We start from the raw sequence: 24,155 nt of genomic DNA, 5'->3' as shown, positions 1-24,155 counted from the left end.
GTAGTTGCATTTTCAGGGAGTACACAGCAGAGCAGAAAATTAAAGCCCACTCCCTTTTCCAGCTAGAGGACCAGAAAGAGAAGTGTTGGGGAGATTAAGGAGATCAATAAAATGGTCCTATAAAGTTGGGCTTATCCTCAAGCTGCATATACATGATCTGAGCCTAATCAATGTTACACAGGTTTTAAGAACTGAGATACAAAGTATACCACTACCCAGAAATGTTCTTAACTTGATAAAGGGCATTTATAAAAACCTCACAGTGAACATCATACTTAATAATAAAAAACTAAGTATTTTCTCCCTAAGATAAGGAATGAAGCAAGCATGTCTACTTTCCCCTAACCACTCGTATTCAACACCATATTGCAAGTCCCAGCTACTGCAATAAGACAAGAAAAATAAATAAAAGGCACACAATAAAGGACATTGGAAAGGACATAGTAAAACTATTTGTGACTTAATGAGAAATACCCATTTGGCCTCTGTGGGTCCCCCCCACCCCCAGCACATAAGGCACAAAATCTATGGAATCTCTTAAGTAATAAGTGTCTTTTTGTATGCTGAAGAGATGACTGGAGGTTGAAGACACCTGGATAGCCTCAGGATGAGGTCTGAAAAAAACCATGTGATTAGAGGGTTGGAACTTTCAGCCTGATCCCCCTGGTATGAGTTTAAACTTAGGAACCAAACAAGATGGTAAATTCACACTGGTGGCTGGTCTCCCCATCATACCCAACCTGAGATGGCACCCAAATTGACACATCTGTAAAAACTGTGAAAATCCTGAGGATGTGTGTGTGTGCACATGTGTGCGTGTGAATTGGAAAATGGGGTGATGGAGCCCAGACAGTGACACTATAGACTTTCCTCCTTTTGGTGCATCTCTCACCTTTTTCCAATGCTGGGCTTTGCCTCTCCCTCTGGGTATACATATTAGCCAAGGTAGCTTATAGCTCCACTGAAATACAAATTAATCGAGAAAAGTAATGAGATATAGCAGGTGCAACTCACATTGAAGTGAGAAACTGAAGAGTTTAGACTAGTTAAAACAGATTAAGTGCATCAGATGAAAATTTAAATAAATAATATCCCCCAAAAGAAAGTAGTTCATATTGGTTACATCATGGGTTGTCTATTTGGGCACTATTGACATTTTGGGCCAGATAATTCTTTGCTGTGGTGGGATGGGGCTGTCTTGTGAATTGTGGGAAGTTTAGCAGCATCCCTGGCTTCTACAGGTTAGATGCCAGCAGCACCACCGTGAGCTGTGGCGACCAAAAACGTCTCTATATATTGCCAAATGTCCCCAGGAGGGACAAAATCTCCCAAATGGGTTAAAGCAGGATAATAAATCATGACTAACCAATTCAAAATACTATGAAAAATATAATGGTTGAAGTAAATAATTCAATAAATGGGTTATGTAGTAATATGGATCTCGGCCGAGAATGATTACACTGAAACATCAGGTAGAGGAACTTTTCTAGAAGGTATAGGAAGGGGTAAATATGAAAATGTGAAAGCAGACCTAGAAGATAGAAATAAAAGCATTGGGACGCCTGGGTGGCTCAGTCAGTTAAGTGTCCGACTCTTGGTTTCAGCTCAGGTCATGATTTCATGGTTTGTGAGTCTGAATCCCACATTGCACTCCGTGCTGACAGCCTGGAGCCTGCTTGACATTCTCTCTCCCTCTCTCTCTGCCCCTCACCTGCTCACTCTCTTGGTCTTTCTCTCAAAAATAAATAAATAAACTTTAAAGAAAATTTTAAAAAAAGAAATAAAAGTATCAATATCTGTACTATAAGAATACAAGAAGAAGGAGAAAAATAGAAAGGAGAAAATATTTGTAGATACAATGTTTCCAAATTCCCAGAATTAAAAAAAAAATCTCAGATTGAACGAGTGCATAAAGGTCCAATCAGAATAGACATGAAAAGTCCAACCCTTGACACATGAAGAGTAAAAGAAAGAACATGGAAGAGAAAGAGAAACAACCAGAGAGAAAGAGTAGCTCTTCTGTAAAGGAACAAGATACAGATTGACACTTGACTTCTTAACATACCCCAAGAAGAGAGCAGAAGGAGAATGAGAGTAGGGATTAGAAAGGAAGGGGAGGGGTACCTGGGTGGCCCAGTTGGTTAAGCACCCAACTCTTGATTTTGGCTTTTGTCATGATCTCATGGTTCAGGAGTTCGAGCCCCGCATTGGGATTTCCCTGTTCTGGATTCTCTCCCCCTCTCTCTCTGTCCCTCCCCCACTCACTCTCTCTAAAAATAGGCGAATAAACTTCTAAAAAATTAATTTTTTAATTATTTAATTTTTAATAATTATTTATTTAATTATTTAATTTTTAAATTATTTTTGAGAGCAAGTGTGAGCAGGAGAGGGGCAGAGAGAGAGAGAGAGGGATAGAGGATCCAAAGCAGGATCTGTGCTGACAGCAACAAGCCTGATGTGGGGCTTGAACTTCCAAACTGAGATCGTGACCTGAACCAAAGTCAGATGCTCAACCAACTGAGCCACCCAGGCACCTCTAGGTAAATAAAGTAAAAAAAAAAAAAAAAAAAAAAAAAAAAAAAGGAAAAGAGAAACAAAAATTAAAAGTGGGCCTTGCAGTTATTCAATATACTTTACTGTGGTATAAAGTTCCAACCGAGACTTTTTGGAACTTAAGGGACAAAGCTAGGTGAAAGGTAGACCCTACAGAGGGAAGAGGGGTGGCTGTACTTTTGTGAGTCCCACTATCCGGGTTTCAGCTGTACAGATGGATCCAGTTTCCAGGATCTGATTCTCAAGACTAATGTCTGCACCAGAATGCTAATTTACTATTAGTAAGGGGGTAAAGTAACTTCCCAGGGAACAATAAACATGCCTGGGCTTGTTATTCATGGCATCCCTCACGTAAGTGCTCAATAATTTACCACTTATCAAGTTAATTAGTGAATACTGAATCAGAAAAATTAGTTGAATGATCCTAAGGAAAAGGACAAATTCTCCCCACCTCATAAGAGATTCAGGTTCTCTCTCTGTTGGTAAGTGCTGGGTAAATGCTAACCAACTCCTGCTCATCTTCCCCTCCACCCTCTCTTCCCCCATGTTCCATAATCTTACTTTAGATACGCAATTAGTTAAGCTTCATATTTCAGTCTTAATATCACCCTGAACATCATAATTGGACTTTATCAAACATTTACAGGACACCTTTTAAGGTGAAGGAAAAGTAACCAACAACTATTTATTACATGTTAGGTATTACATATACATTATCTCATTTAATCTTTACACAACTCTGTGAGGTAGGTACAATTATTATCCCTATTTTAGAAATTGGGCAACTTGAGTTAAGTAACTTGCTCCAGGTCATTCAGCTACTAAATATCATTGAAGGAAGCCAGTAAGACCTAAAAACCAACAACTTGAATAATTGTGCTAGATTTTCCCAACTCCCTTGGCTCACTTGTCTGCATCTAGCCCCAGAGTTGTGAGATTCAAATGAGATAAAATATGCAGCAGCGTTTTATAACCTGTGAAGCATTACAAAACGGCACATAACATTTTAAATACACGGTTAAAATACAGTTTATTTGTAACAAAAGATAACATAGCATGAATACAGAACGTACACATTTCTCAATGACAAAATTTAGGTACTCAACTTTTGATTGAAATATATAGGGGCTCCTGGGTGGCTCTGTCGGTTAAGCTTCTGACTTTGGCTCAGGTCATGATCTCATCAGGTTCGTGGGCTCAAGCCTTTGTTGGGCTCTGTGCTGACAGCTCAGAGCCTGGAGCGGGCTTGGAATTCTGTGTCTGTCTTTCAAAAATAAACGTTAAGAAAATTGTTTTTAGGGGCACCTCGGTGGCTCAGTCCACTAAGCATCAACTCTTGATTTCGGCTTAGGTCATGATCTCACGGTTCGTGAAGCTGAGCCCAGGGTCAGGCTCTGCGCTGACAGTGCAGACAGCTTGCTTGGGATTCTTTCTCTCCCTCACTCTCTACACCTCTCCTGCTTGCTGTCTTTCTCTCGCTCTTTCCCTCAAAATAAATAAATAAACTAAACCAAAATTTAAAATAACAACTATATATAACATACATGCTGTAAAGTTCACAAAACTTAAAGCGTGTAGCTTAATTTTTACAAAAGTAAAAGTTGAAAAAAAAAGTCACTACCACCCAGATCAAAATATAAAACATTACCAGTATCTCAGAAGCTTCCTTCTGGCTACGTTTACAAGAGACCTGGATTGGAATCTTGACACTCATTTTCTTCTTGCCTGACTTTGGCAAGTTATTTTAACCTCTTTGGGTCTCGGTTCAGTCACCTGTAAAGTGAGGCTAACACTCCCTTATAAGATTGTTGAATTAAAGGAGGTCATAAAATGTAAAATAACTCTCACAGGGCCTAAAAATAGCTGGTCTGAAATAAACGGTAATTATTACACGCAAACGCTATAGGCGATCGCCACCTCCCACTTCCTGCCTTTCTGTCATTCACTTTTGAAAGTGCTCTTGCTCCCATTCTTTTTCGCCTTCTTTCTCGCCCCTCCTACTGCCGTATATTGCCTTCCCAAGCTGTCGTAAAACGCTCCTCCCCGCCCTCCATGTGGCGAAAACGCAATCACGCTTGACGGCGCGAGGTGGCTCAGCCGCAAGATGGCGGCGCTGGCGGAGGAGCAGACGGAGGTGGCGGTCAAGTTAGAGCCTGAGGGACCGCCGACGCTGCTACCTCCGCAGGCGGGGGACGGCGCTGGCGAGGGTGGCGGCGGCACTACCAACAACGGCCCTAACGGCGGCGGCGGGAACGTTGCGGCGGCGTCGTCGTCGGCCGGCGGGGATGGTGGGACCCCCAAACCCTCGGTGGCTGTCTCCGCCGTTGCTCCGGCGGGGGCGGCCACGGTGCCCGCCGCTGCTCCGGAGGCCGGAGCTCCCCACGACCGACAGACTCTGCTGGCCGTGCTGCAGTTCCTGCGGCAGAGCAATCTCCGCGAGGCTGAAGAGGCGCTGCGCCGTGAGGCCCGGCTGCTGGAGGAGGCAGTGGCGGGCACCGGAGTCCCGGGAGAGGCGGACGGCGCCGGTGCTGAGGCGGCTAGCGCGCTTCTCAGCCGGGTCACAGCCTCGGCCCCCGGCCCCGCTGCCACTGACCCTCCGGGCACCGGTGCTTCGGGGGCCGCCGTCGTCTCGGGCTTAGCGACAGGTCCTGCGGCTCCGGGGAAAGGTGAGCCGCGGAGTCCCGGGGAGGTAGGGCACGAAGGGGAGCAAGCCGGGAAGGCAGAGGCAGGCAGGCCTGCACCTCTGCGGGCTTGTTTTGAATTTCCTGGGCCCGCCTCTAGGACCACATGCCCGCCCCTTTCTCTAGTGCGCCGGCTGCGCAGTCAAACCCTCTTCCGAGCTGTCAGTTCCAGTGAGAGGCTGAGGAGAGCTGTTGAGCTGAGGGATGTCTGGGGAAGGTGGGCGCCGAGAGGCGAGGACCTTCAGGCTTTTGGCCCCTTTCCTCTTTTTTGGGCTCTTGAGCCTTGGCAGGTCTGCATTAACAGTAATAATATTTGTACCGTTCTGTACTAGCTTCTTTAAGTAATTACTTAAAATATTTGATCTATCCTAATTCTCACAATTCCACTGTGAGCTAGACATTACCTCTATTTTGGAGATCAGAAAACGAACTGGGAAAGGCCAGCGGACCTTTGCTTTGGACCAAACAGCCAGTATTTCTCAAAATATAGGTTGTTACTAGTGGTAAACCTACAGGGGAATGCAGATTTCTGGGCATCACTTCAGACTTAGTGAATCAGATCGTGTAGAGGTGGAGTTTAAGAATCTCCATTTTTGAAAATATGTTTCCAAGGGGTATTAATGTATGGCAAAGTTTGAGAACCATTCATTTAAGAATAGGTTCAGACCGGGGTTCGGATTCTGTCTCTGTTGTTTTTACTTGCGTGATGTGATGCTGATTCTTCCTGAGTTTGAATTTTTTTTCTCTATTAAATGGGTTATACGTATATACACATACATACATATCTATACATACATATCTACATACATACCTATAATATGTATATATTGTATATATACGAATATTATATGTATATAAAATGCCTGGTACTGATGTTTATGTCTAGCACCTATCACCTGAGACCTCCCTCCCAGCCTTTACCTAGCTGTTGTTGCAAAGTCCATGCAGTAAAATTCATACACAATATAAGGTCTCAAAGGTGATCCTGAGCTGATAATAAATGTTTGTTTAATTAAGTTATCCAGGGCAGAGCCTCTAGCCAAATTAATCTGCATTTATGAGACCCAATCTTTGCGGCATTGCCAGACATGAAGTATGAATATATAGCATTGTATCCTGTAAATAGAAATGTGCAAAACTGTGATTGAGAGTAATCTTTTCTGAGTGCTAAATTTTGTGGATTAACTATAAGATGGATAAATTATGTTGATTATTTTTCTATAATATCTCATCTTTTTGGAAACTTGATCTGTCAAAATTCAGGAACCAATAAGGAGGAAAAAAAGCCATCACAGTAACCAAAAGAACTTATAACATTTGTGCATTTAAGAACACAGCAGTGATCAAACGCTGATTAGATTGACAGGTGTATCATTGTTTGGTGTTGCTATGTTACAAACAAATACTAATGTTTTCTTCCCTGGAATGTTTATGGGAATTATTTTAAGCATATAAAATTGAATTATCTGTTGGAAACATAAATAAGGCTAGTACTTCCCATCCTTAAAATGCTTGCATTTTGTAAGGAGTGATTGATGTACAAATATTCTACAGGATAGGATGTGTTACAGGAAAGTTACAAAATATGTAGATAGCTCAGAGAGCTGGGAATGTTATTTCAGGGCATGGCTTCGTGGTGGTGGGTGCCATTTACACTAAGCCTTGAGAGAAGATTAATATACTTGTTTGATTTGCACATGTCATGTTTTATGAAATTTGTCTTTAGAAAAAGTAGCTGCAGGAAAAATATAGACCTGTTTTGTTATTGATTTGGAATTTTTATTTTAAGATATGGACAAGCTGAGGGGCACCTGGGTGGCTAAGTCGGTTGAGCATCTGACTGTTGATTTTGGCTCAGGTCATAGATCGAGCCCCACATTGGGCTCTGCACTGACAGTGTGAAACCTGCTTGGTATTTTCTCTCTTCCTCTCTCCCTGCCCCTCCTGTGCTTGTGCATGCACGTATTTTCCTGTGTGTGCACATGCTGTTTCTCTCAAAATAAATAAATAAAAACATTTAAAAAAGAATCATTAACATTAAAACAAGAAGATATGGACAAGCCAAAGGAGTTTTGGATGGGTGACTGAAACAAGGTGAAAATTTCATTGAAAGATCATGTGATTGTGTTGGAGAAGAGTTTGGTGAGAGACAAACATTTGAGAAACCATTTACCTCTGGACCTTAGCAAAACAGTCTTAGTCATTTGGTGCTTATCAGGCCATTTTCTTGAAAGTTGTTTTTTGTGTTTTAAACAGTTGGAAGTGTAGCTGTAGAAGACCAGCCGGATGTCAGTGCTGTGCTATCAGCTTACAACCAACAAGGAGACCCCACAATGTATGAAGAATACTATAGTGGACTGAAACACTTCATTGAATGTTCTTTGGACTGCCATCGGGCAGAATTATCCCAACTCTTTTATCCTCTGTTTGTACACATGTACTTGGAACTAGTCTACAATCAACATGAGAATGAAGCAAAATCATTTTTTGAGAAGTATGTGAATTTTATATATATTATATATATAGTATATATATATATATATATAATGTATATACACATCTGTAACCACACTAATGTAAGATTGTAACTCCAAAAGTATTTCATAAAGGAGAGGTACCTGGTGCTCTGAGAACCTAAAAAAGGGGTTTGATCTAGTTGGAGAAGTCAGGGAAGGCTCCCAGAGGAAGTGATGCTTGAGGTAAGATCTGAAGATTGGGTAGGAGTTACCAGATGACGAGAAGAGGGAAAAGCATATGTGACAGCTCTGGCAGGAGGGATCGTGGTAGGTATAGAGATAAAAGAAGGCCAACGTGGCTGGAGCAGAGTATGGGGTTGGGTATAGTATAACATTAAGCTGGGCTGGAACAGGCAGGTTTTTGGGCCACGTTGAGGGTCTTTATTTATCCTGAGAGCAGTAGTGGGTTGTACTGGGTAGGATTAGATTTGGTTGAGATACACTGAAAACTCAAAACAATAATGGCATAAATAAAATAAAAGTTCATTTTTTGCTTTTATCCTAAGAGCGATAGAAAGTGGTGTTAGGATTAGATTAGACCAAGAATGGCTGAAAACCCAAACAGCAGAGGCTTAAATATGATACCAGTTTATTTCTCTCTCATAGAGGTAGGGCAGTCCAGGACTGGCATGGAGTCCTTGATTACCAGGGACTTAGGCCTCTCGATCTCGTTATTCTACCATTCTTGTCATGCAGCTTCCACCTGTGGCACAAGATGGCTCTTTGGTTCTAAGTAATCACATCAGTGTTACAGTCAGCAGGGAGGGCACACATCCTTCCTGGAAGTTGCACACACTTTTTTTTACGTCATTAGTCAACGGCCACACTTACCTACAAGGGAGGTAGGAAATGTGGCCTTTGCCTAGGTGTTTATATGCTCAGCTAATATTCAGGTATTCTGTTGTGGAGGAATAAAGAAAAAAAAAGGGTATTTGGGGACAGTGAGGTGTCTGTGCTACAGAAGTCATTGAAGGACCATGTCATTATTAGACTTGCTTTTTTTTTTTTTTTAATTTTATTTTTTCTTAAGTAATCTCTTCACCTAAAGTGGGGCTCGAACTCACAACCCTGAGAAAAAGAGTTACATGGTCTACCAACTGAGCTAGCCAGACACCCCAATTTGCATTAATAAAATTTTTTTTTAATGTTTATTTATTTTTGAGACAATATGAGAGATGGAGTGCGAGCAGTGGAGGGGCAGACAGAGGGAGACACAGAATCTGAAGCAGGTTCCAGGCTCTGAGCTGTCAGCCCAGAGCCCAATGCAGGGCTCAAACTCACCAACCATGAGATCATGACCTGAGCCGAAGTCAGACACTTAACCAACTGAGCCACTCAAGCGCCCCCAATTTGCATTTTGAAAGGACCTTTATGCAGTTGGGAAAATAGATAGTGGGAGAGAAACAGAGTGACTCTAGAGTGACCAGTTTTGGAGGTTATTTTAGTGGTTCTCAACTTGGGGTAATATTATTCCTTCTTTCTCTGGGCTATTTGAAAATGTTTGGAGGTGTTTTGGTTGTCATAATGACTAGGGTGGGGAGGAGCAGGTGGCTTAGGGATACGAAATATTCTAATATGTGTGTGTAATCCCACTAAGCAAAGAATTATTTGCCCCAAATTGTTCTGTTGAGAAACACTAGGCCAGGATGCAGTAGTGTTTGTGAAGGGAAGTAGACATATTGGTAAGGCAGTTGGTGATGGATTGGATATGGAGGTGAGGGAGATGAAGGCATTATTGCTAACCCCTAGGTTTCTGGCTCCCCCACCTGGATAGGGGTGCTCTTTGCTAAGATAGAAAACCCTTGAAGAGGACCTGGTTTGTCAGGTTGTGAAGTAATCTTGAATTCAGATCCGAATATGCCTTTGACTCATTTAAGAAATGTGAAGTTGATAGGTGGATGATATATAAGGCTCTGGAGCTCAGAGGAGATGTAGGGACTGGAGCTATAAATTGCAGTTGTGTATAATATTGATGGATATGGATGAGATCATCTGGGGTGGGGGTAGGAGTATGAAGTAGATCAATAAAAGGGCTGTACTGAGCCTTAGGGATCTCCAACATTTGGAGTGGAAGAGATAGAAAAAGAGTGTAAGAGATGGCCAAGTAGAAGAGCTATGCAAGGAGAGGTCAGAGAAGTAGGAGGAAAAGCAGGAGGGTATTGAGTTTTCGTATATGTGCTGCCTAAGCAAGCACAGAGGGTATTGAGTTTTAGAAGCCAAAGAAAGGAGGGGTGCCTGGGTGGCTTAGTTGGTGAAGCGGCTCAGGTCAGGATCTCGTGGTTCGCGATCTCTTCCCCTCCCCTGCTTGTGCTGTCTCTCTCTCTCTCAAAAAAATAAACATTTAAAAAATTAAAAAAAAAAAGAAGCCAAAGAAAGGAGTGTTTAAAAAGGAGGCGGTACTTAACAGTTTGAATGAGAGCACTTTAGTACAAGCAATAGATCCAAAAGCCAGGACTTGTCAGATAACACAAGTAATAGCAATAGATGAGTAATAGAACTCGGGACCCCTAGCTTCTATGCCATTTGTTATTGTACAAATGCCTAATAGAAGGTTATAAAGTAAACGTTCTATAGCTCAGTGTTGTTGAAAAAAGAACAGAGGCTGATGATGACAACTTCTACTGTAAGCCAATTTTTCTTACAGTGTTGTCATCAAAAAACGTCTTCCTCTCCCAGTCTAATGGGGTAGCCATCTCCTCACGTGGGAAGCTGGAATATCACAGAGGACTCTGTCTCCTTGTTATGGACGGTCTCAACCCTTGCCCAGACACCATGCTCAGATGAGGTTACAGGCAGTGACTGATGTGAACACCAAGAGTCTGAGATTACTAATTTCACTCAAATCTTGACAGAAACCTTAGTTCATGTCTTGACGAGTCATAGCAGGGTAACACAGGTAACAGTTTAGGAATGTATTGACTGTGTATCAGAGCTAGATTATATTATTATGTTTAGTCATTGTTCTCTAATTGTTTTTGCATTGTTTGCTGCTCTTAGTGAGTGCCAAATATATAATCTTTAATTTTACTTTATCAGGAAAATTGAGATTTGTAGAAACAAAAGTACATTTAAATTTACTAATTGTCACCAAGGCTGAAAGCTTTACTTAATTACCTTTGGTAATGGTGAGTAAATGGAAGTGTTCATTCTTTGGCATCCACATTTGTTTGTCCTTTAGTTATATTATTATACTGATGTTTAATAAATATGTCTGGTATTAAGAATATAAGAAATCATTGAAAATGGGTGAGTTTTATGAGGATGACATGTATTGATTATTAAGAAGCTGAGTGATAGGTTCATTGAGTTAATTATACTAGTTTCTATTGTGTATGTTCAAAACTTTCCATAATAAAAAGTTTTTAAAAGTGGGTTTTGAGAGGACATAAAATTTAGTAAAGCAAGAATTCTAATTCATATGTTTATCAGTGGTAGATATGTTTCATTCACTTAAGGTATTTATTTCAGATTCTCTTAAAATGTTAATGATACATTTCATTAGAGAATTAAAAATTTTAAATTTCAGGATGAATTCCGAAACTGAATTGTAATCATTTTGAAATGAGTTACTTCTGATCCTGTAGCTTAGTCCAGGATTATTCAGACTGCTACATTGAAAATATTCTGGGATGTTTATAAATATATGGGGGAGAAAAGATCCCTTAATGATTACATTGAAAAATGACTTTTTAAAATCACTGAAACAGGTTCCATGGAGATCAGGAATGTTATTACCAGGATGACCTACGAGTATTATCTAGTCTTACCAAAAAGGAACACATGAAAGGGAATGAGACCATGTTGGATTTTCGAACAAGTAAATTTGTTCTGCGTATTTCCCGTGACTCGTACCAACTCTTGAAGAGGCATCTTCAGGAGAAACAGAACAATCAGATATGGAACATAGTTCAGGAGCACCTCTACATTGACATCTTTGATGGGATGCCGCGTAGTAAGCAACAGATAGATGCGATGGTGGGAAGTTTGGCAGGAGAGGCTAAACGAGAGGCAAACAAGTCAAAGGTATGGGAATAAACCTAAGAACTATGTAATGCAGATTATGAAAAACTGTAGCATTTCCATCTCCATAATTTACACATTTTTCTTATAGCTAGTTTGGGAATAATTGTACACTATATACTAAGTTTCATGATCTAAGGATGCTGTATAGATGAGAATTTGGGAATGGTTGCATTGAACAGAACCCTGACTACGGTGGCTGAAACAAGTGAGGGATTTTGCATACATATAATGAATTGCAGAGAAAAGCCCTCTTGGACTCGCATGAGGGCTCCACAGTGCCATCAAGGAGCCTGGCTCCTTCTAGTTTCTGCTCCACCATCTTTAGAATGTGGCTTTCTTCTTTGTGCTCACATATGGCTGTTGCAGCTCCAGCACTGCACCTACATTCCAGGAAGTCTGAAGGGGGAGGACAGAAGGCATATCCCTGCTAAATCTCTTTTGTTATCAGGAAAACAATATTTTCTTCCTAAAATCTTACCCAGTATATTTGTGGGTACATCTATTGGCCAGAATGACATTATATGGCTATTCCTAGCTGCAAAGGATTCTGGGAACAGAAATTATTTCACTGAGCATATTGCTGTTCCAGCAAAATCAGGGTTCTGTTAGTAAGGAAGAGGGATTGGCTATTGGGTAGAAAACTACAGAATCTGCTTCAGGATATAAATTACTGTATTGTAATTGTGATTCATCCTATCAAGATATGAAAAGGATATATCAATGAGTGAAATACTCATTTCAAAATTGTTGGCGTTTTTGACTTCTAGGTATTTTTTGGCTTATTAAAAGAACCAGAAATTGAGGTACCTTTGGATGATGAAGATGAAGAAGGAGAAAATGAAGAAGGAAAACCTAAAAAGAAGAAACCTAAAAAAGATAGTATTGGGTCCAAAAGCAAAAAACAAGATCCCAATGCTCCACCTCAAAACAGGTGAGGAAAAAACTTCAGGAACATGTGTAGAGGTATAAGGTGATATATTGTTGTAGAGAATTCAGTAATTCAGAGTACTTTTCAATCTGTTTTTCTTTTACAGAATCCCTCTTCCTGAGTTGAAAGATTCAGATAAGTTGGATAAGATAATGAATATGAAAGAAACCACCAAACGAGTACGCCTTGGGCCAGACTGTTTACCCTCCATTTGTTTCTATACATTCCTCAATGCTTACCAGGTTGGTGAGATCGTTGCGCAATTTCTGCCTGGAGAGTCATGTAAAATGGTGACTTACCATTAAAAGAAACCTAGATGTGTTAACTTAAACGGAGTTTTCTTTTTTAAACTCTTGATGTAAATATAGCTTAAAGACAGAAGTTAGACAAGGATAATTGGATGCTGCTTGGAATAGCTAGAAGGCAATGTTGAAAAGACCTTTAGCAACTTGTAGATGCCAGAATCTTGGTTATGTGTGTGTTGTTTCACTGATTAGAATTCTGCTTGTCTTTGAGGAGGAAACTGTGTAGTTAATCTCTATTTAACTTGGCTTCGTACTTAATAAACTTAATACTTTTTATTAAGGATTCTGTCTTTATAGATTGTTTATAATCTTTTGAGGATATAATTAGCAAAGTACAAAAATGACTAACGTTTTCTTCGTATCATGTGCTCCTAATTTGGAGGGCGTAAAGGGGTGAATGATGACGTGTTCTCAAAGTAAATACTTTCAAACAGTGGGTTTCCTTGGAGAATGAAATCTCTAATGGTATTTTATATGAGAAAAAGAGCTATCATTATGTATTCTCTAACATGTAATTTTTTCCCCCAAGACATTATTGTTTAGTACAAAGTTTTTATTTTTTCATTGGCAGGGCCTCACTGCAGTGGATGTCACTGATGACTCTAGTTTGATTGCTGGAGGTTTTGCAGATTCAACTGTTAGAGTGTGGTCTGTGACACCCAAAAAGCTTCGTAGTGTTAAACAGGCAGCAGGTAACTGAGATGACCTGTTAGGATGTGAACTTGTCCTTAGTTTACACCAATCTGGAATCTAGGGAATATACACAAGAGATTGTGATCTTAGCAGAATTTCACTTTAACTCAAAATGTTAACATTCCCAGGGTGCCTGGCTGGCTCAGTCGGTGGAGCATGTGACACTTGATCTCGGGGTTGTGAGTTCAAGCTCCATGTTGGGCATGGAGCTTACTTAAAAAAAAAAAAAAAAAAAAAATGCTAATGTTCCCAACAGTGAAAAGTGCATTGGAGTGGCAATTAGGAGACAGGGGTACTAGACCGGTTTAACTTCTCTAGGCCTCAGTTTTCTCATCTGTAGGATGAGAGGATTGGGTTGGAAAACTCCTTAAGGTTAAAAATCTACTTTTATGACTGCCTGTTAATTTAAAACATGCCTTTAAAGTAAATACTGGGATTGTACTTTGTTTTAAACATAAAAATGGCTAAAAAAGAAATAGGGTTAGGATTTCACTTTAAAGAAAGTTTCTTGCTAAATGTATTGTTTAAACAAGAGAATACAGGGGCACCTGGGTGGCGCAGTCGGTTAAGCGTCCGACTTCAGCCAGGTCACGATCTCGCGGTCCGTGAGTTCGAGCCCCGCGTCAGGCTCTGGGCTGATGGCTCAGAGCCTGGAGCCTGTTTCCGATTCTGTGTCTCCCTCTCTCTCTGCCCCTCCCCCGTTCATGCTCTGTCTCTCTCTGTCCCAAAAATAAATAAACGTTGAAAAAAAAAAAATTAAAAAAAAAAAAAAATAAACAAGAGAATACATTTTCAAAAAATTTTTAATATTTCCATAGTTTTCATTTGTGTAGAACATTATGATAGAGTGGTTACTTTGAGTTTCAATCATAGTTCCCACATGGAGTAGCTCTGTGCACTCTGGCAAATTTTTAACTATCCTGAACCTCAGTTTCCTCTTCTATACACTGGGCTGATACCACCTAATTTAGAGGTATTAGCAGTGGTTGGTATGTAAGAGGAACTGTTCAAATGTTAGTTCTTCTCATAAACAATGATTTGATTGCCTTAAAATGTTCTAATGAATATACTTTTTTAAGTGAATGTGGTTTTAAAAATCAGTATTTCTGCACCATTTTAGATCTTAGCCTCATAGACAAGGAATCAGATGATGTCTTAGAAAGAATAATGGATGAGAAAACGGCAAGTGAGTTGAAGATTCTGTATGGTCACAGCGGACCTGTCTATGGAGCCAGCTTCAGTCCAGATAGGTAAAATACAAACAAAAAATGAAATACTGCTACATTATAAAATTTGAGATTATAAAAGTTAACTACCGGAAACGTGGGGAAAAATTCTGTTAGAAAAATCTCATGGTTGCCTCTCACGCATTATCTGTTAGACTCTTGCCATTTGCTAATTCATCTGGGGGTATTGGTATACAAGGTAGCAACTTTATACCTAAATTTATAGACTCGAGATGCACGGCTTCCAGGTTTGTTGGCCTTAAAAATTTGCTTTAGTTTTTGTATAACCCCGATAGGAGCTGAATTGCTTCTTTGGGTTCTTGTCTTGGGTTTATGGCTACTGCCGTATTCCATCATCTCCAAATTCTGAACAAATTCCTGATATTAAAGGTTATTAGATGTCAGTTGAAGAATTTGCATAATCAAAAGAACTAAGGATACTGAAAAGGGAATTTGAAACCCACAAATAGGTATTTACTTATTTTTCATGATCTCTGACATTCTGTAGAAATGGAAGGGAATTTTATATTTATAATACCATTTGTATCTTACTTGGATAATAGCTTTCAGTCCACTAAGATTTTCATCTTTATGAAACCTTGAGAATGAAACTTTGATAGGGTTTAGACAGATGAAACATTTTTACCGGAGGGAAACCTCTGATTTCAGTGAAAACCGTAACTTTCTGAGTTGTTCAGCTTTTGTGTTTATCTCTGAGAAGGGTAAACTATTATTTACAGGTCTATAGTGTTTTCGTTTTTGTATTTTTTTGTTGAAAAGACACTTCCTTTTGGGGCATCTGGGTGGCTCAGTCAGTTTAAACGTCCTGACTCTTGAGCTCAGTTCAGGTCTTGCTCTCAGGGTCGTGAGTTCAAGCCCTGCATTGGGTTCTGTGCTGGGTGTGAAGCCTACTTAAAATTTTTTTTTTAACGTGTATTTACTTTTGAGACAGAGAGAGACAGAGCATGAACGGGGGAGGGGCAGAGAGAGAGGGAGACACAGAATCTGAAACAGGCTCCAGGCTCTGAGCCATCAGCACAGAGCCTGACGTGGGGCTTGAACTCACGAACCGCGAGATCGTGACCTGAGCCGAAGTAGGACGCTTAACCTACTGAGCCACCCAGGCGCCCCAAGACACTTCTTTTAAATGCTTATATTAAGTCATACAGGATAGGAAAATAGCATCTTCATTTTAAAGTAAAAAATTGTTGAATTTTAAGTAACATCTTGTATCACATTTCTTAGTTTTTCTCAATTGAACTTTTTGACCATGTTTTTTGTTGGTACTCTTTGGTATAATTTTTTATAAGAACTGTGACTTTTCCAATATACTTTTAAAAATAACGTAACCTCATTCAGTAGGTGCCTAGATGTATAGTGTCACAGCTAATGTTAGTTTGGTTAGTACTTTCAACTTTTGTTATCTACTGTGAATTCCATGTATGAAGTAAAAGTGAGATGTCTCAGCTGTTATTTAACATACTCAAATGTACAGAGAAACTGGACAGGTAACTAAGTTGCGCTGGGAGTCAAATGTATTACCTTCTCTTCTTGCAGGAACTACTTGCTTTCTTCTTCAGAGGATGGGACTGTTAGATTGTGGAGTCTTCAAACATTTACTTGCTTGGTGGGATATAAAGGACACAACTACCCAGTATGGGACACACAGTTTTCCCCATATGGCTATTATTTTGTGTCAGGGGGCCATGATCGAGTAGCTCGGTAAGAACATTGTGATCTTATGACTGGCAGAATGGTTACTTTTTGGGAATTACAAACTCCAGCCAAACTCATTTTCACTCCTATTATTTGGGATCAACTTTTCAAGAGTGTCAATATTTATAGCTCCTTATTTGAAAATGAATTTGGGAGAAGTATTACTATGACTGCAGTTATGTCTATACCAAGAGTCCTGCTTTTTTTCCTCAAGCTAGCTTAACATGCTTCCAGCCCCTCCCTTAGCTAGATGCTAAACCTTGTCTTTCACAACCATTATGTGCACCCGTTTTCCTGTGATCTCTTGTTCAGGATGAGGTAACTCAGATTAGAAACTAATTTTGTGGAAGCCAAAACTAGGGAAAAATACTTTTCTATAGGTTAGACTAGGAATTGGGATAAAGAAAGGGGGGTACAGAGAACTACAGAATTAAAAAAAAATATTGTTCTAGATCAACTTAGTTTTCCTTAAGAATGTTATTTCGTCTCCATCAGTCCATTTTCTTTACCTCAATCAGGTAGCTAGTGAAGGGTCCCCCATTTGGAGCTAACATTTCACATGGTGTTTCTATTATTTATGTTCGAATTTTGGTAGTTAACTATTAACTATCATTTGTTGCTTTCAATGTATTTTTTAAAAGGCTCTGGGCTACTGACCACTATCAGCCTTTAAGGATATTTGCTGGCCATCTTGCTGATGTGAATTGTACTAGATTCCATCCAAATTCTAATTATGTTGCTACGGGCTCTGCAGACAGAACTGTGCGACTCTGGGATGTCCTGAATGGGAACTGTGTAAGGATATTCACTGGACACAAGGTATTTTACACATACAAGTTTGCTTCTGAGAGAATATTTTAAAAATTAACCAGTGACACATTTTAAAGAAACTACTCATTCCACTAAGCTTTAAAATTCTAGCTTTGTCTTATTTTCTCATTTTTAACCTTTTGATTATTTCTATGGACTTCTTTTCTAGGGACCAATTCATTCCTTGACATTTTCTCCCAATGGGAGATTCCTGGCTACAGGAGCAACAGATGGCAGAGTACTCCTTTGGGATATTGGACATGGTTTGATGGTTGGAGAATTAAAAGGCCACACTGATACAGTTTGTTCACTTAGGTTTAGTAGAGATGGTGAAATTTTGGCATCAGGTAAATGGCTAGAAATGACTTTGTGGTAAAGGGATGGTATGTTGAAATGAAACAGGAGTGTTGACTATGTTAGGTTTTGCTTCTCTTAGCCATGATTCCAGTCAACATGTGTGTTGACTTCTCAGGTTAAACTGCTTGAAATGATCCTTTAGAAGGAAGAGTTATTAATCAAGTAGATTTTTTTCACCAGAAATATACAGTAAATATAGGAAGTATATTTGACAAAATGTCAGAATCTAAATATGGTAGATGCTACTAAATGGTTTCCTTTGATTTCCCTGTAGGTTCGATGGATAATACAGTCCGGTTATGGGATGCTGTCAAAGCATTTGAAGATTTAGAGACCGATGACTTTACTACAGCCACTGGGCATATAAATTTACCTGAGAATTCACAGGAGTTATTGCTGGGAACATATATGACCAAATCAACGCCAGTTGTACACCTCCATTTTACTCGAAGAAACTTGGTTCTAGCTGCAGGAGCTTATAGTCCGCAATAAACCATCGGTATTAAAGACCTTTTGGAAGCTATGGTTTGAAAAAGGGAGACTAAAAGCAAATACCTCAGTGATTAATATTTAAGCTACAAAGAATGTTTTGTCTATATGGATCTGGAAGGATGCTGCTTGAAAAATCTGAACAGGACAGTTCCACGTTTCTATAGCAACCACATTTAACTAATTTCCGTTAGTTGAATAAGAGGTATTATGTTCGTGGAGGGGACATTTATGGTGCTTTGGATTGTGTGGAAACTATGCATTTTCTGTTCAAATGCTATTTTAATTTATTATGTTTAGAAAAAAATCAATTACAATAATTCATCCTGCTTCAAGATTCAAATCAAGTAATATAATACCATCTTGAATTTTAGCTGAAGAATTCTATGAGCATGTATGTTTCTGCTGTAAAAATGTAGTTACTGTATGGCACTCAAGTACTATGTTAAATGATCCACTAACCTTTTTGCTTGGCCCATGACTAGTGGAATGTACGTTACTGGGTAGGGTGAACTACAGTTCCTTTCTAAGTACTAGATGAAGTACAACCATCCAATGCCATCTGAATTTGTAACTGTTGGATTATGAGTGCAACCACTCTATAAACCAGGTGAAGAAATTTAGCTTCCATGTTCTACTTCAGCTAAAACAGCTACATACAACCTAGTACACTTGAAGTCAGACAGACATTTCAGTTGCTTACCTCCAGTACTGAGCCTTGCTTTGGGAAACTAAAAGATTTAGACCAAGTCACTGCCAGTTTTTTGCCTTCGTTGCATTTTGTACAGTTTTTATATTTTTGATATCTTGTAAATAAAGACAACCAGCTTTTCCAGGTTCATAATTTATTGTACAAATTGAGTATCACATGATGAGTTGACATTAGCTTCTCCAGGCATGGGAACTTAACAGATGAGGTACACTTTAAAATCCTATAAACAAAGCAAAAATAGTTTAGACACAATTGTGTTCAACCCTACTTTTAAGACAGTCAGTAATTATAAGGACTATTCATGAAGCCCCTGAAATTGAATGCAAATTCATGAGATTCTCAGAGTCAGTAACCACCCCAAAATGAAGATGTCTCTCAGCTTAATACAATTTAACCTAACATTTCACCTTTAACAAAAAGAGCTGCTACGAATTCAGTATGATACTGAACGTATGCTATTGGAAAAGTCTAGATGCAAAGTAACATTTTAAATAGTGGAAAGTAATCTGTTACTTAGTATCAGAGATAAAATTTCTCCATATTTATAATGAGAATACTACCACCCTCCCAAAGTTGGGAGGTCCCTAATGGAAAACTGGGCAAATACTACCTGTTTGTCAGGAATAAGCCATGGGCCACTGTATTCTGGAATAATAGTCAACAGTTTTGAGACTGGAAAAACCCTTATGATCAGAGGAAAAATTTCCCGTGGAGAGTTACATTAAAGATCTGGGTTTTGGGTTTTGTGCACATTATCTACTACCAAAACAAATATTCATTCACTTAAGCATGGGCAAATGGAGATTGTAGGGCACCATAAGAAGAAAATAAAATCTATGAGAATTTAAGGAAAAAATAAAATTGCTTATATAAAAATTAGAACCAGCAAAAGATAGATTTGTAATGTATTTAAAAGGTTGGCTAATAATTATTACAGAGATTATATAAGAGAAATAAAGTCTTCACAAAGACAATTGTTAAATGAGAAAAACACATGAAAAGGATGTTAAGAAAAATACAAATGCCAAACAAATGGAAAAAATGTAGTTTCATTAAAGAGACAAATTAGAGGTGCCTGGGTGGCTCAGTCGGTTAAGTGACTGATCCCTGGTTTTGGCTCAGGTCATGATCTGACAGTTTTAGGGTTCCAGCCCCACATGGGGTCCATGCTGGCAGCATGGGGTCTGCTTGGGATTCTCTCTGTCTGTCCCTCCCCTGCTCGTTGGATTAGGAGTGCAAAATAAATCAACTTAAAAGAGACAAAGTATTTTCACTCATCAAATGAGCAAAAACCAGAAACTGATTATTATTCAACATTGGCTAGTCCAAAAGAGATACTCTCATACTAAGCTGGGTGCCCCACAACCTTTGGAAAAGCACTTAAGCCTAAAACAATCATACAACATTTCATGCTCAAAAGTGTTCAATGTAATGTTATTTATATTTGAAAAATTCTAACAGGAAACATACAGATCATATATCACAGGGCGCCTGGGTGGCCCAGTCAAGCATCTGACTTTGGCTCCAGTCATGATTTCATGGTTTGTGAGTTTGAGTCCCACATCAGGCGAGTCCCACCTGCTTCAGGTGAGTCCCACTTCTCTCTCTGCCCTTCCTGGGATTCTCTCTCTGATCCTCTCTCACTTGTGCCTTCTTTCTCTCTCTCTCAAAAATCATATATCCATAAACACTCATGTATTCAAATAATAGATAACATATTTGCTATAAGACAGTATTACAGACATGATTCATAGCCACTGGAAACCAAATAAAAAAAAAAACAAAAAGCCAAACCAAAATGTTAACAAAAATCGTCACGGTAATGGGATATGAACAATACTTTCCTCTTTTTCTTGTATATAATTTTGCACAATGACAATTTACTTTCATAGTGAGGGAAAAATGCTAACAACAAAATGTCTAACTTACAAACTTAAATGTAAACTCCTTACTGTTTATGTTGCTTTCACAGCTGGTGTTTTTTTAGACCTTAACTTGAAGTACAAGACCATCAAAGCGATGCCTCCATATGTGGCCAGTACACACTAAAAAAGAAAGGACAAAGTAAACAAAAAGCCATTGCCATCTCTATTATTCTAAAACATAATTGCTGAAAGGTATCATTAATACTCACATTCATTCTACCTGTGAGAGTGTAAGAGTTGAAATATTTTTTGATACCAGTGAATTGGAATTGGGCATCAGTTTCTGGTCCTGCCATGATTTCAATCTTTTTTAAAAAAAAAAAGAAAAAAAGAAAAAAGCAACAATAAATGGGTTGGATGCAATTTAAAAGAAAAAATATTTTTTTTAATTTAAAGATTTTATTTTTTTAAAGTAATCTCTACACCCAACATGGTACTCTAGCTCACAACCGAGATCAAGAGTTGCATGCTCTACTGACTGAGCCAGTCAGGCGCCTCCACTCCCCACTTTTTTTTTTCTAGTTTAAAAACCTGAAAAGTCATTGCACAGAAGTATTATAAATTTTTACATATGTCTTGCCCAACACAGTAGCAGTAAAGATGGTGGAAAAAGCCTTACTGATAAGACTACATTTCAGAAAGAAGACTTTGCCTTGGTTGCTACTATACAACATTCCAGAAGATACATCAAATCACCCAGCACAGGAAGAAAATACAGTATTCTCTAAGTCCACCCTCTAACCCAATGCTGCTCGATATTTTCATTCCTGGCTCTAGCTATACCATGTTACACCGTGCATGGAATCAATCAGTTTTAAGAGTCAAGTTGGAGCTTGTGATACATTTCAAAGTTTCTCAGAAGGGTAACCATCAACAAAACAGCTCAATTCACAACCCCTTTCACAATTTGTCCCGTATGGGAAGGAAGAGGAGGGATCAGAGGCCTATTCAATCAGAAATTCTGGGGCCCAGCAATCTGTTTTAATATGCCCTCTAGGCGTTTCTGATGTAAGCTAAAGTTTGAAAGACACTGCAGGAATAGAAAACCAAGTACTTGTTAGTAATTATGTAGGAAAAAAACTCTGGAAAAATATGCAAGCTTTTAGGAAGGCATATCTATAGTACCTATATTTTACACAGGCATATATTTGTTATAATAAAAAATAACAAAGGCACATTCAAAGGTCACCAAAACACTTGAAAATTCGTATGTGTGACCGCCTATCTACCACGACCGACGCCACGCCGAGTCGATTGGCAACATAGACGAGCCGGTCGAGGTCCGGTCGAGATTGGTAGGCAGTGGCAGTGACTCAGCTGGCTCTTGATGAAATGAAGAGGGAGAGAACTGCGAGGAAGTCGTTGCTATGGAAACTGGCACTCACCAGTTTACTATTCAAAGGCCTTCAGAGGCTTTCATGTGCATAGAATTGGCAATGAAAATTTGGACAAATGACCTTAATTCTGAACACTGTTTCAATAAGGTTCTTGGAACAATGAAGGAAATCCAAACTTCCGTGAGCCCCCTCTGGGGCCTTGGCCTTTCCAGCTCAAGTAGGAAAATCTCCATTAAAATCTTTATAATGTAGCTCTTACATTAACTGTTTCCTTTTACTAGACTTATTAAAGGCATGTTTTTCCCCCGCATTCATCTTCATGATACACTTTTGGATTCTTACGGTATTAAGTAGGTTTCTAGGAGAAACCCTACATAAAACAGAAGCTTAACTTTATCAAATTAACTGATAACCCCATGACCTTGTGCCTAACAAAAAGTTTTAAGAGGATGTGGTGTCCAAATGAAACAATACTAAAGTAGTTTAAATTTCTCTTTACACTTTATAGGAGGAAGGCTGGGATGTTCCACAGAAGACTAATTTTGACTGCAAGGAAGGGCATGGCATAGGAACTGAAATTTAGTCTGGGTCTTAAGACTCTTGTGAAGCTCACATGAGATGGAAGCAGGAGTGGAGAGTAAAAGGTTGCTGGTGAAATAAACAATGGGAGAAAAGCCTACAAGCACTTGGGTCTGCACCCTTCAGCAAACCGCAGGTTACTTTTGGACAAGTATCAGGAACCCTTGTGCTAGAGCACCCTTTACGGAATAACTGACACTGAAACCTTATTCCTTTTCAAATCCTACAAAGTTTAGGAAGCCATAATAATAATGGAGGAAATTACTTAAGACTAATAATGTACTAATTGTTAAATGGTAGCCCATGGAGAAACCTAAGCAAGGGGTCTTGCTCTTGTTTCTAATTAACCGGCCCACCTTTGTTAAACATTAGGCCTTCCACGTCTTTTTTCACCTGTGAAAATGGGCATTTCAGAAAAGGCCCGAAGTGACCAACTGCCCTCCCTACTTTCTCTGTTTCTTGAAACTGCAATTTTCCTGTCTGACTGGACACCTACCTGGAATGGTGAGATCACGAGGTAAAAGGAGGCAAGGTCGAGAGCCACTCGGGGACCAGAAGCAGCCTCTTGCACTTCAAGGAGTTTACAGCTCTCTCTGTTCTGGCTACCTCCTAGGAAAGGCCTTCCGGCTGATCGGACATAAACTGAAATCTAACCCGGTTACTGCGGGCCTGGCGAACTGCAGGGGCCGGGCCACACTCACTCTCGCTTTGACAAAGGCTGCAGCGCAGCTAAAGGAGACCTTGCTCGTCAGCTCCCTAAGCACCGCACAGTGGAAGCAAACTGCTATGGGCACACAGAGGAAGAGGTTAATTGGGCCACAGGCCCGAGTTCCATTCAATATTACTTCGCTGGTGACCTTGGGGGACTCCCTTCGCTGCGGGCCTCGTTGTCCTCCATTGTAAGATACAATTTAAGGGCCTTCGGGGACCCTGGGAGCCTCTGGGATTTCCTATCCGTCTCGCCCCGAGGCTTTCCAGGCGAGGCCGACCCCTCGCGCCCCGGCCCTCGTTATGTCTAATTTCTTTTCCATTCTCCACCCTTCTCGCACCCCAAAGTGAAAACCTAGCGGTGTTCCCGGATCAGGAACGGTGGGATTTTTATGCCGGCCCCGCAAAGCGGAGGTTTAAGGCCTGAGCCCGGGTTCCCCTCCACACACCGACCTTGCAAAAGACACCAATTCCGCTGGCTGTGTCCTTCGACCTACGCAGCTACCCCACCACCGGCCGGAAGAAGCCACCTCCCCCCGCCCGCGTTCAACGGGCCACAGAAACTCAACCTTCAGTGACGATTGGCTACGGCTCGGA

The 24,155-nt window shown here is 39.9% G+C and overlaps 2 protein-coding genes across 6 annotated transcripts; one reads left to right on the top strand and one right to left on the bottom strand.

Annotated features, from left to right (window-relative positions):
• The first annotated feature begins 4,651 nt into the window (after window positions 1–4,651).
• On the top strand, window positions 4,652–19,141 carry TAF5 (TATA-box binding protein associated factor 5). Its single transcript, XM_030334204.1, has 11 exons — window positions 4,652–5,219; window positions 7,491–7,728; window positions 11,458–11,773; window positions 12,541–12,704; window positions 12,808–12,943; window positions 13,578–13,698; window positions 14,820–14,949; window positions 16,483–16,647; window positions 17,283–17,460; window positions 17,621–17,798; window positions 18,083–19,141. The coding sequence occupies exons 1-11, from the start codon at window positions 4,658–4,660 to the stop codon at window positions 18,298–18,300; spliced, it is 2,406 nt and encodes an 801-aa protein (XP_030190064.1). The 5' UTR covers window positions 4,652–4,657; the 3' UTR covers window positions 18,301–19,141.
• ATP5MD (ATP synthase membrane subunit DAPIT) lies at window positions 19,126–24,119 on the bottom strand. Of its 5 annotated transcripts, none has more exons than XM_030334208.1 (5): window positions 24,012–24,105; window positions 23,347–23,631; window positions 21,144–21,239; window positions 20,962–21,054; window positions 19,126–19,229 (listed from the first exon to the last, which is right to left on the bottom strand). In XM_030334208.1, the coding sequence occupies exons 3-4, from the start codon at window positions 21,228–21,230 to the stop codon at window positions 20,965–20,967; spliced, it is 177 nt and encodes a 58-aa protein (XP_030190068.1). In that variant the 5' UTR covers window positions 21,231–21,239; window positions 23,347–23,631; window positions 24,012–24,105; the 3' UTR covers window positions 19,126–19,229; window positions 20,962–20,964. The 5 variants fall into 5 exon arrangements, with proteins under 5 accessions (XP_030190068.1, XP_030190069.1, XP_030190070.1 ...); XM_030334209.1 differs by having other exon boundaries at window positions 23,347–23,634; window positions 24,012–24,103; XM_030334210.1 differs by having other exon boundaries at window positions 23,347–23,477; window positions 24,012–24,098.
• Window positions 24,120–24,155: the final 36 nt, after the last annotated feature.

Source organism: Lynx canadensis, chromosome D2, assembly GCF_007474595.2.
Source record: "Lynx canadensis isolate LIC74 chromosome D2, mLynCan4.pri.v2, whole genome shotgun sequence".
In the NCBI taxonomy this organism is placed as follows: Eukaryota; Metazoa; Chordata; class Mammalia; order Carnivora; family Felidae; genus Lynx; species Lynx canadensis.
This window is presented reverse-complemented; position numbering and strand designations above follow the sequence as displayed.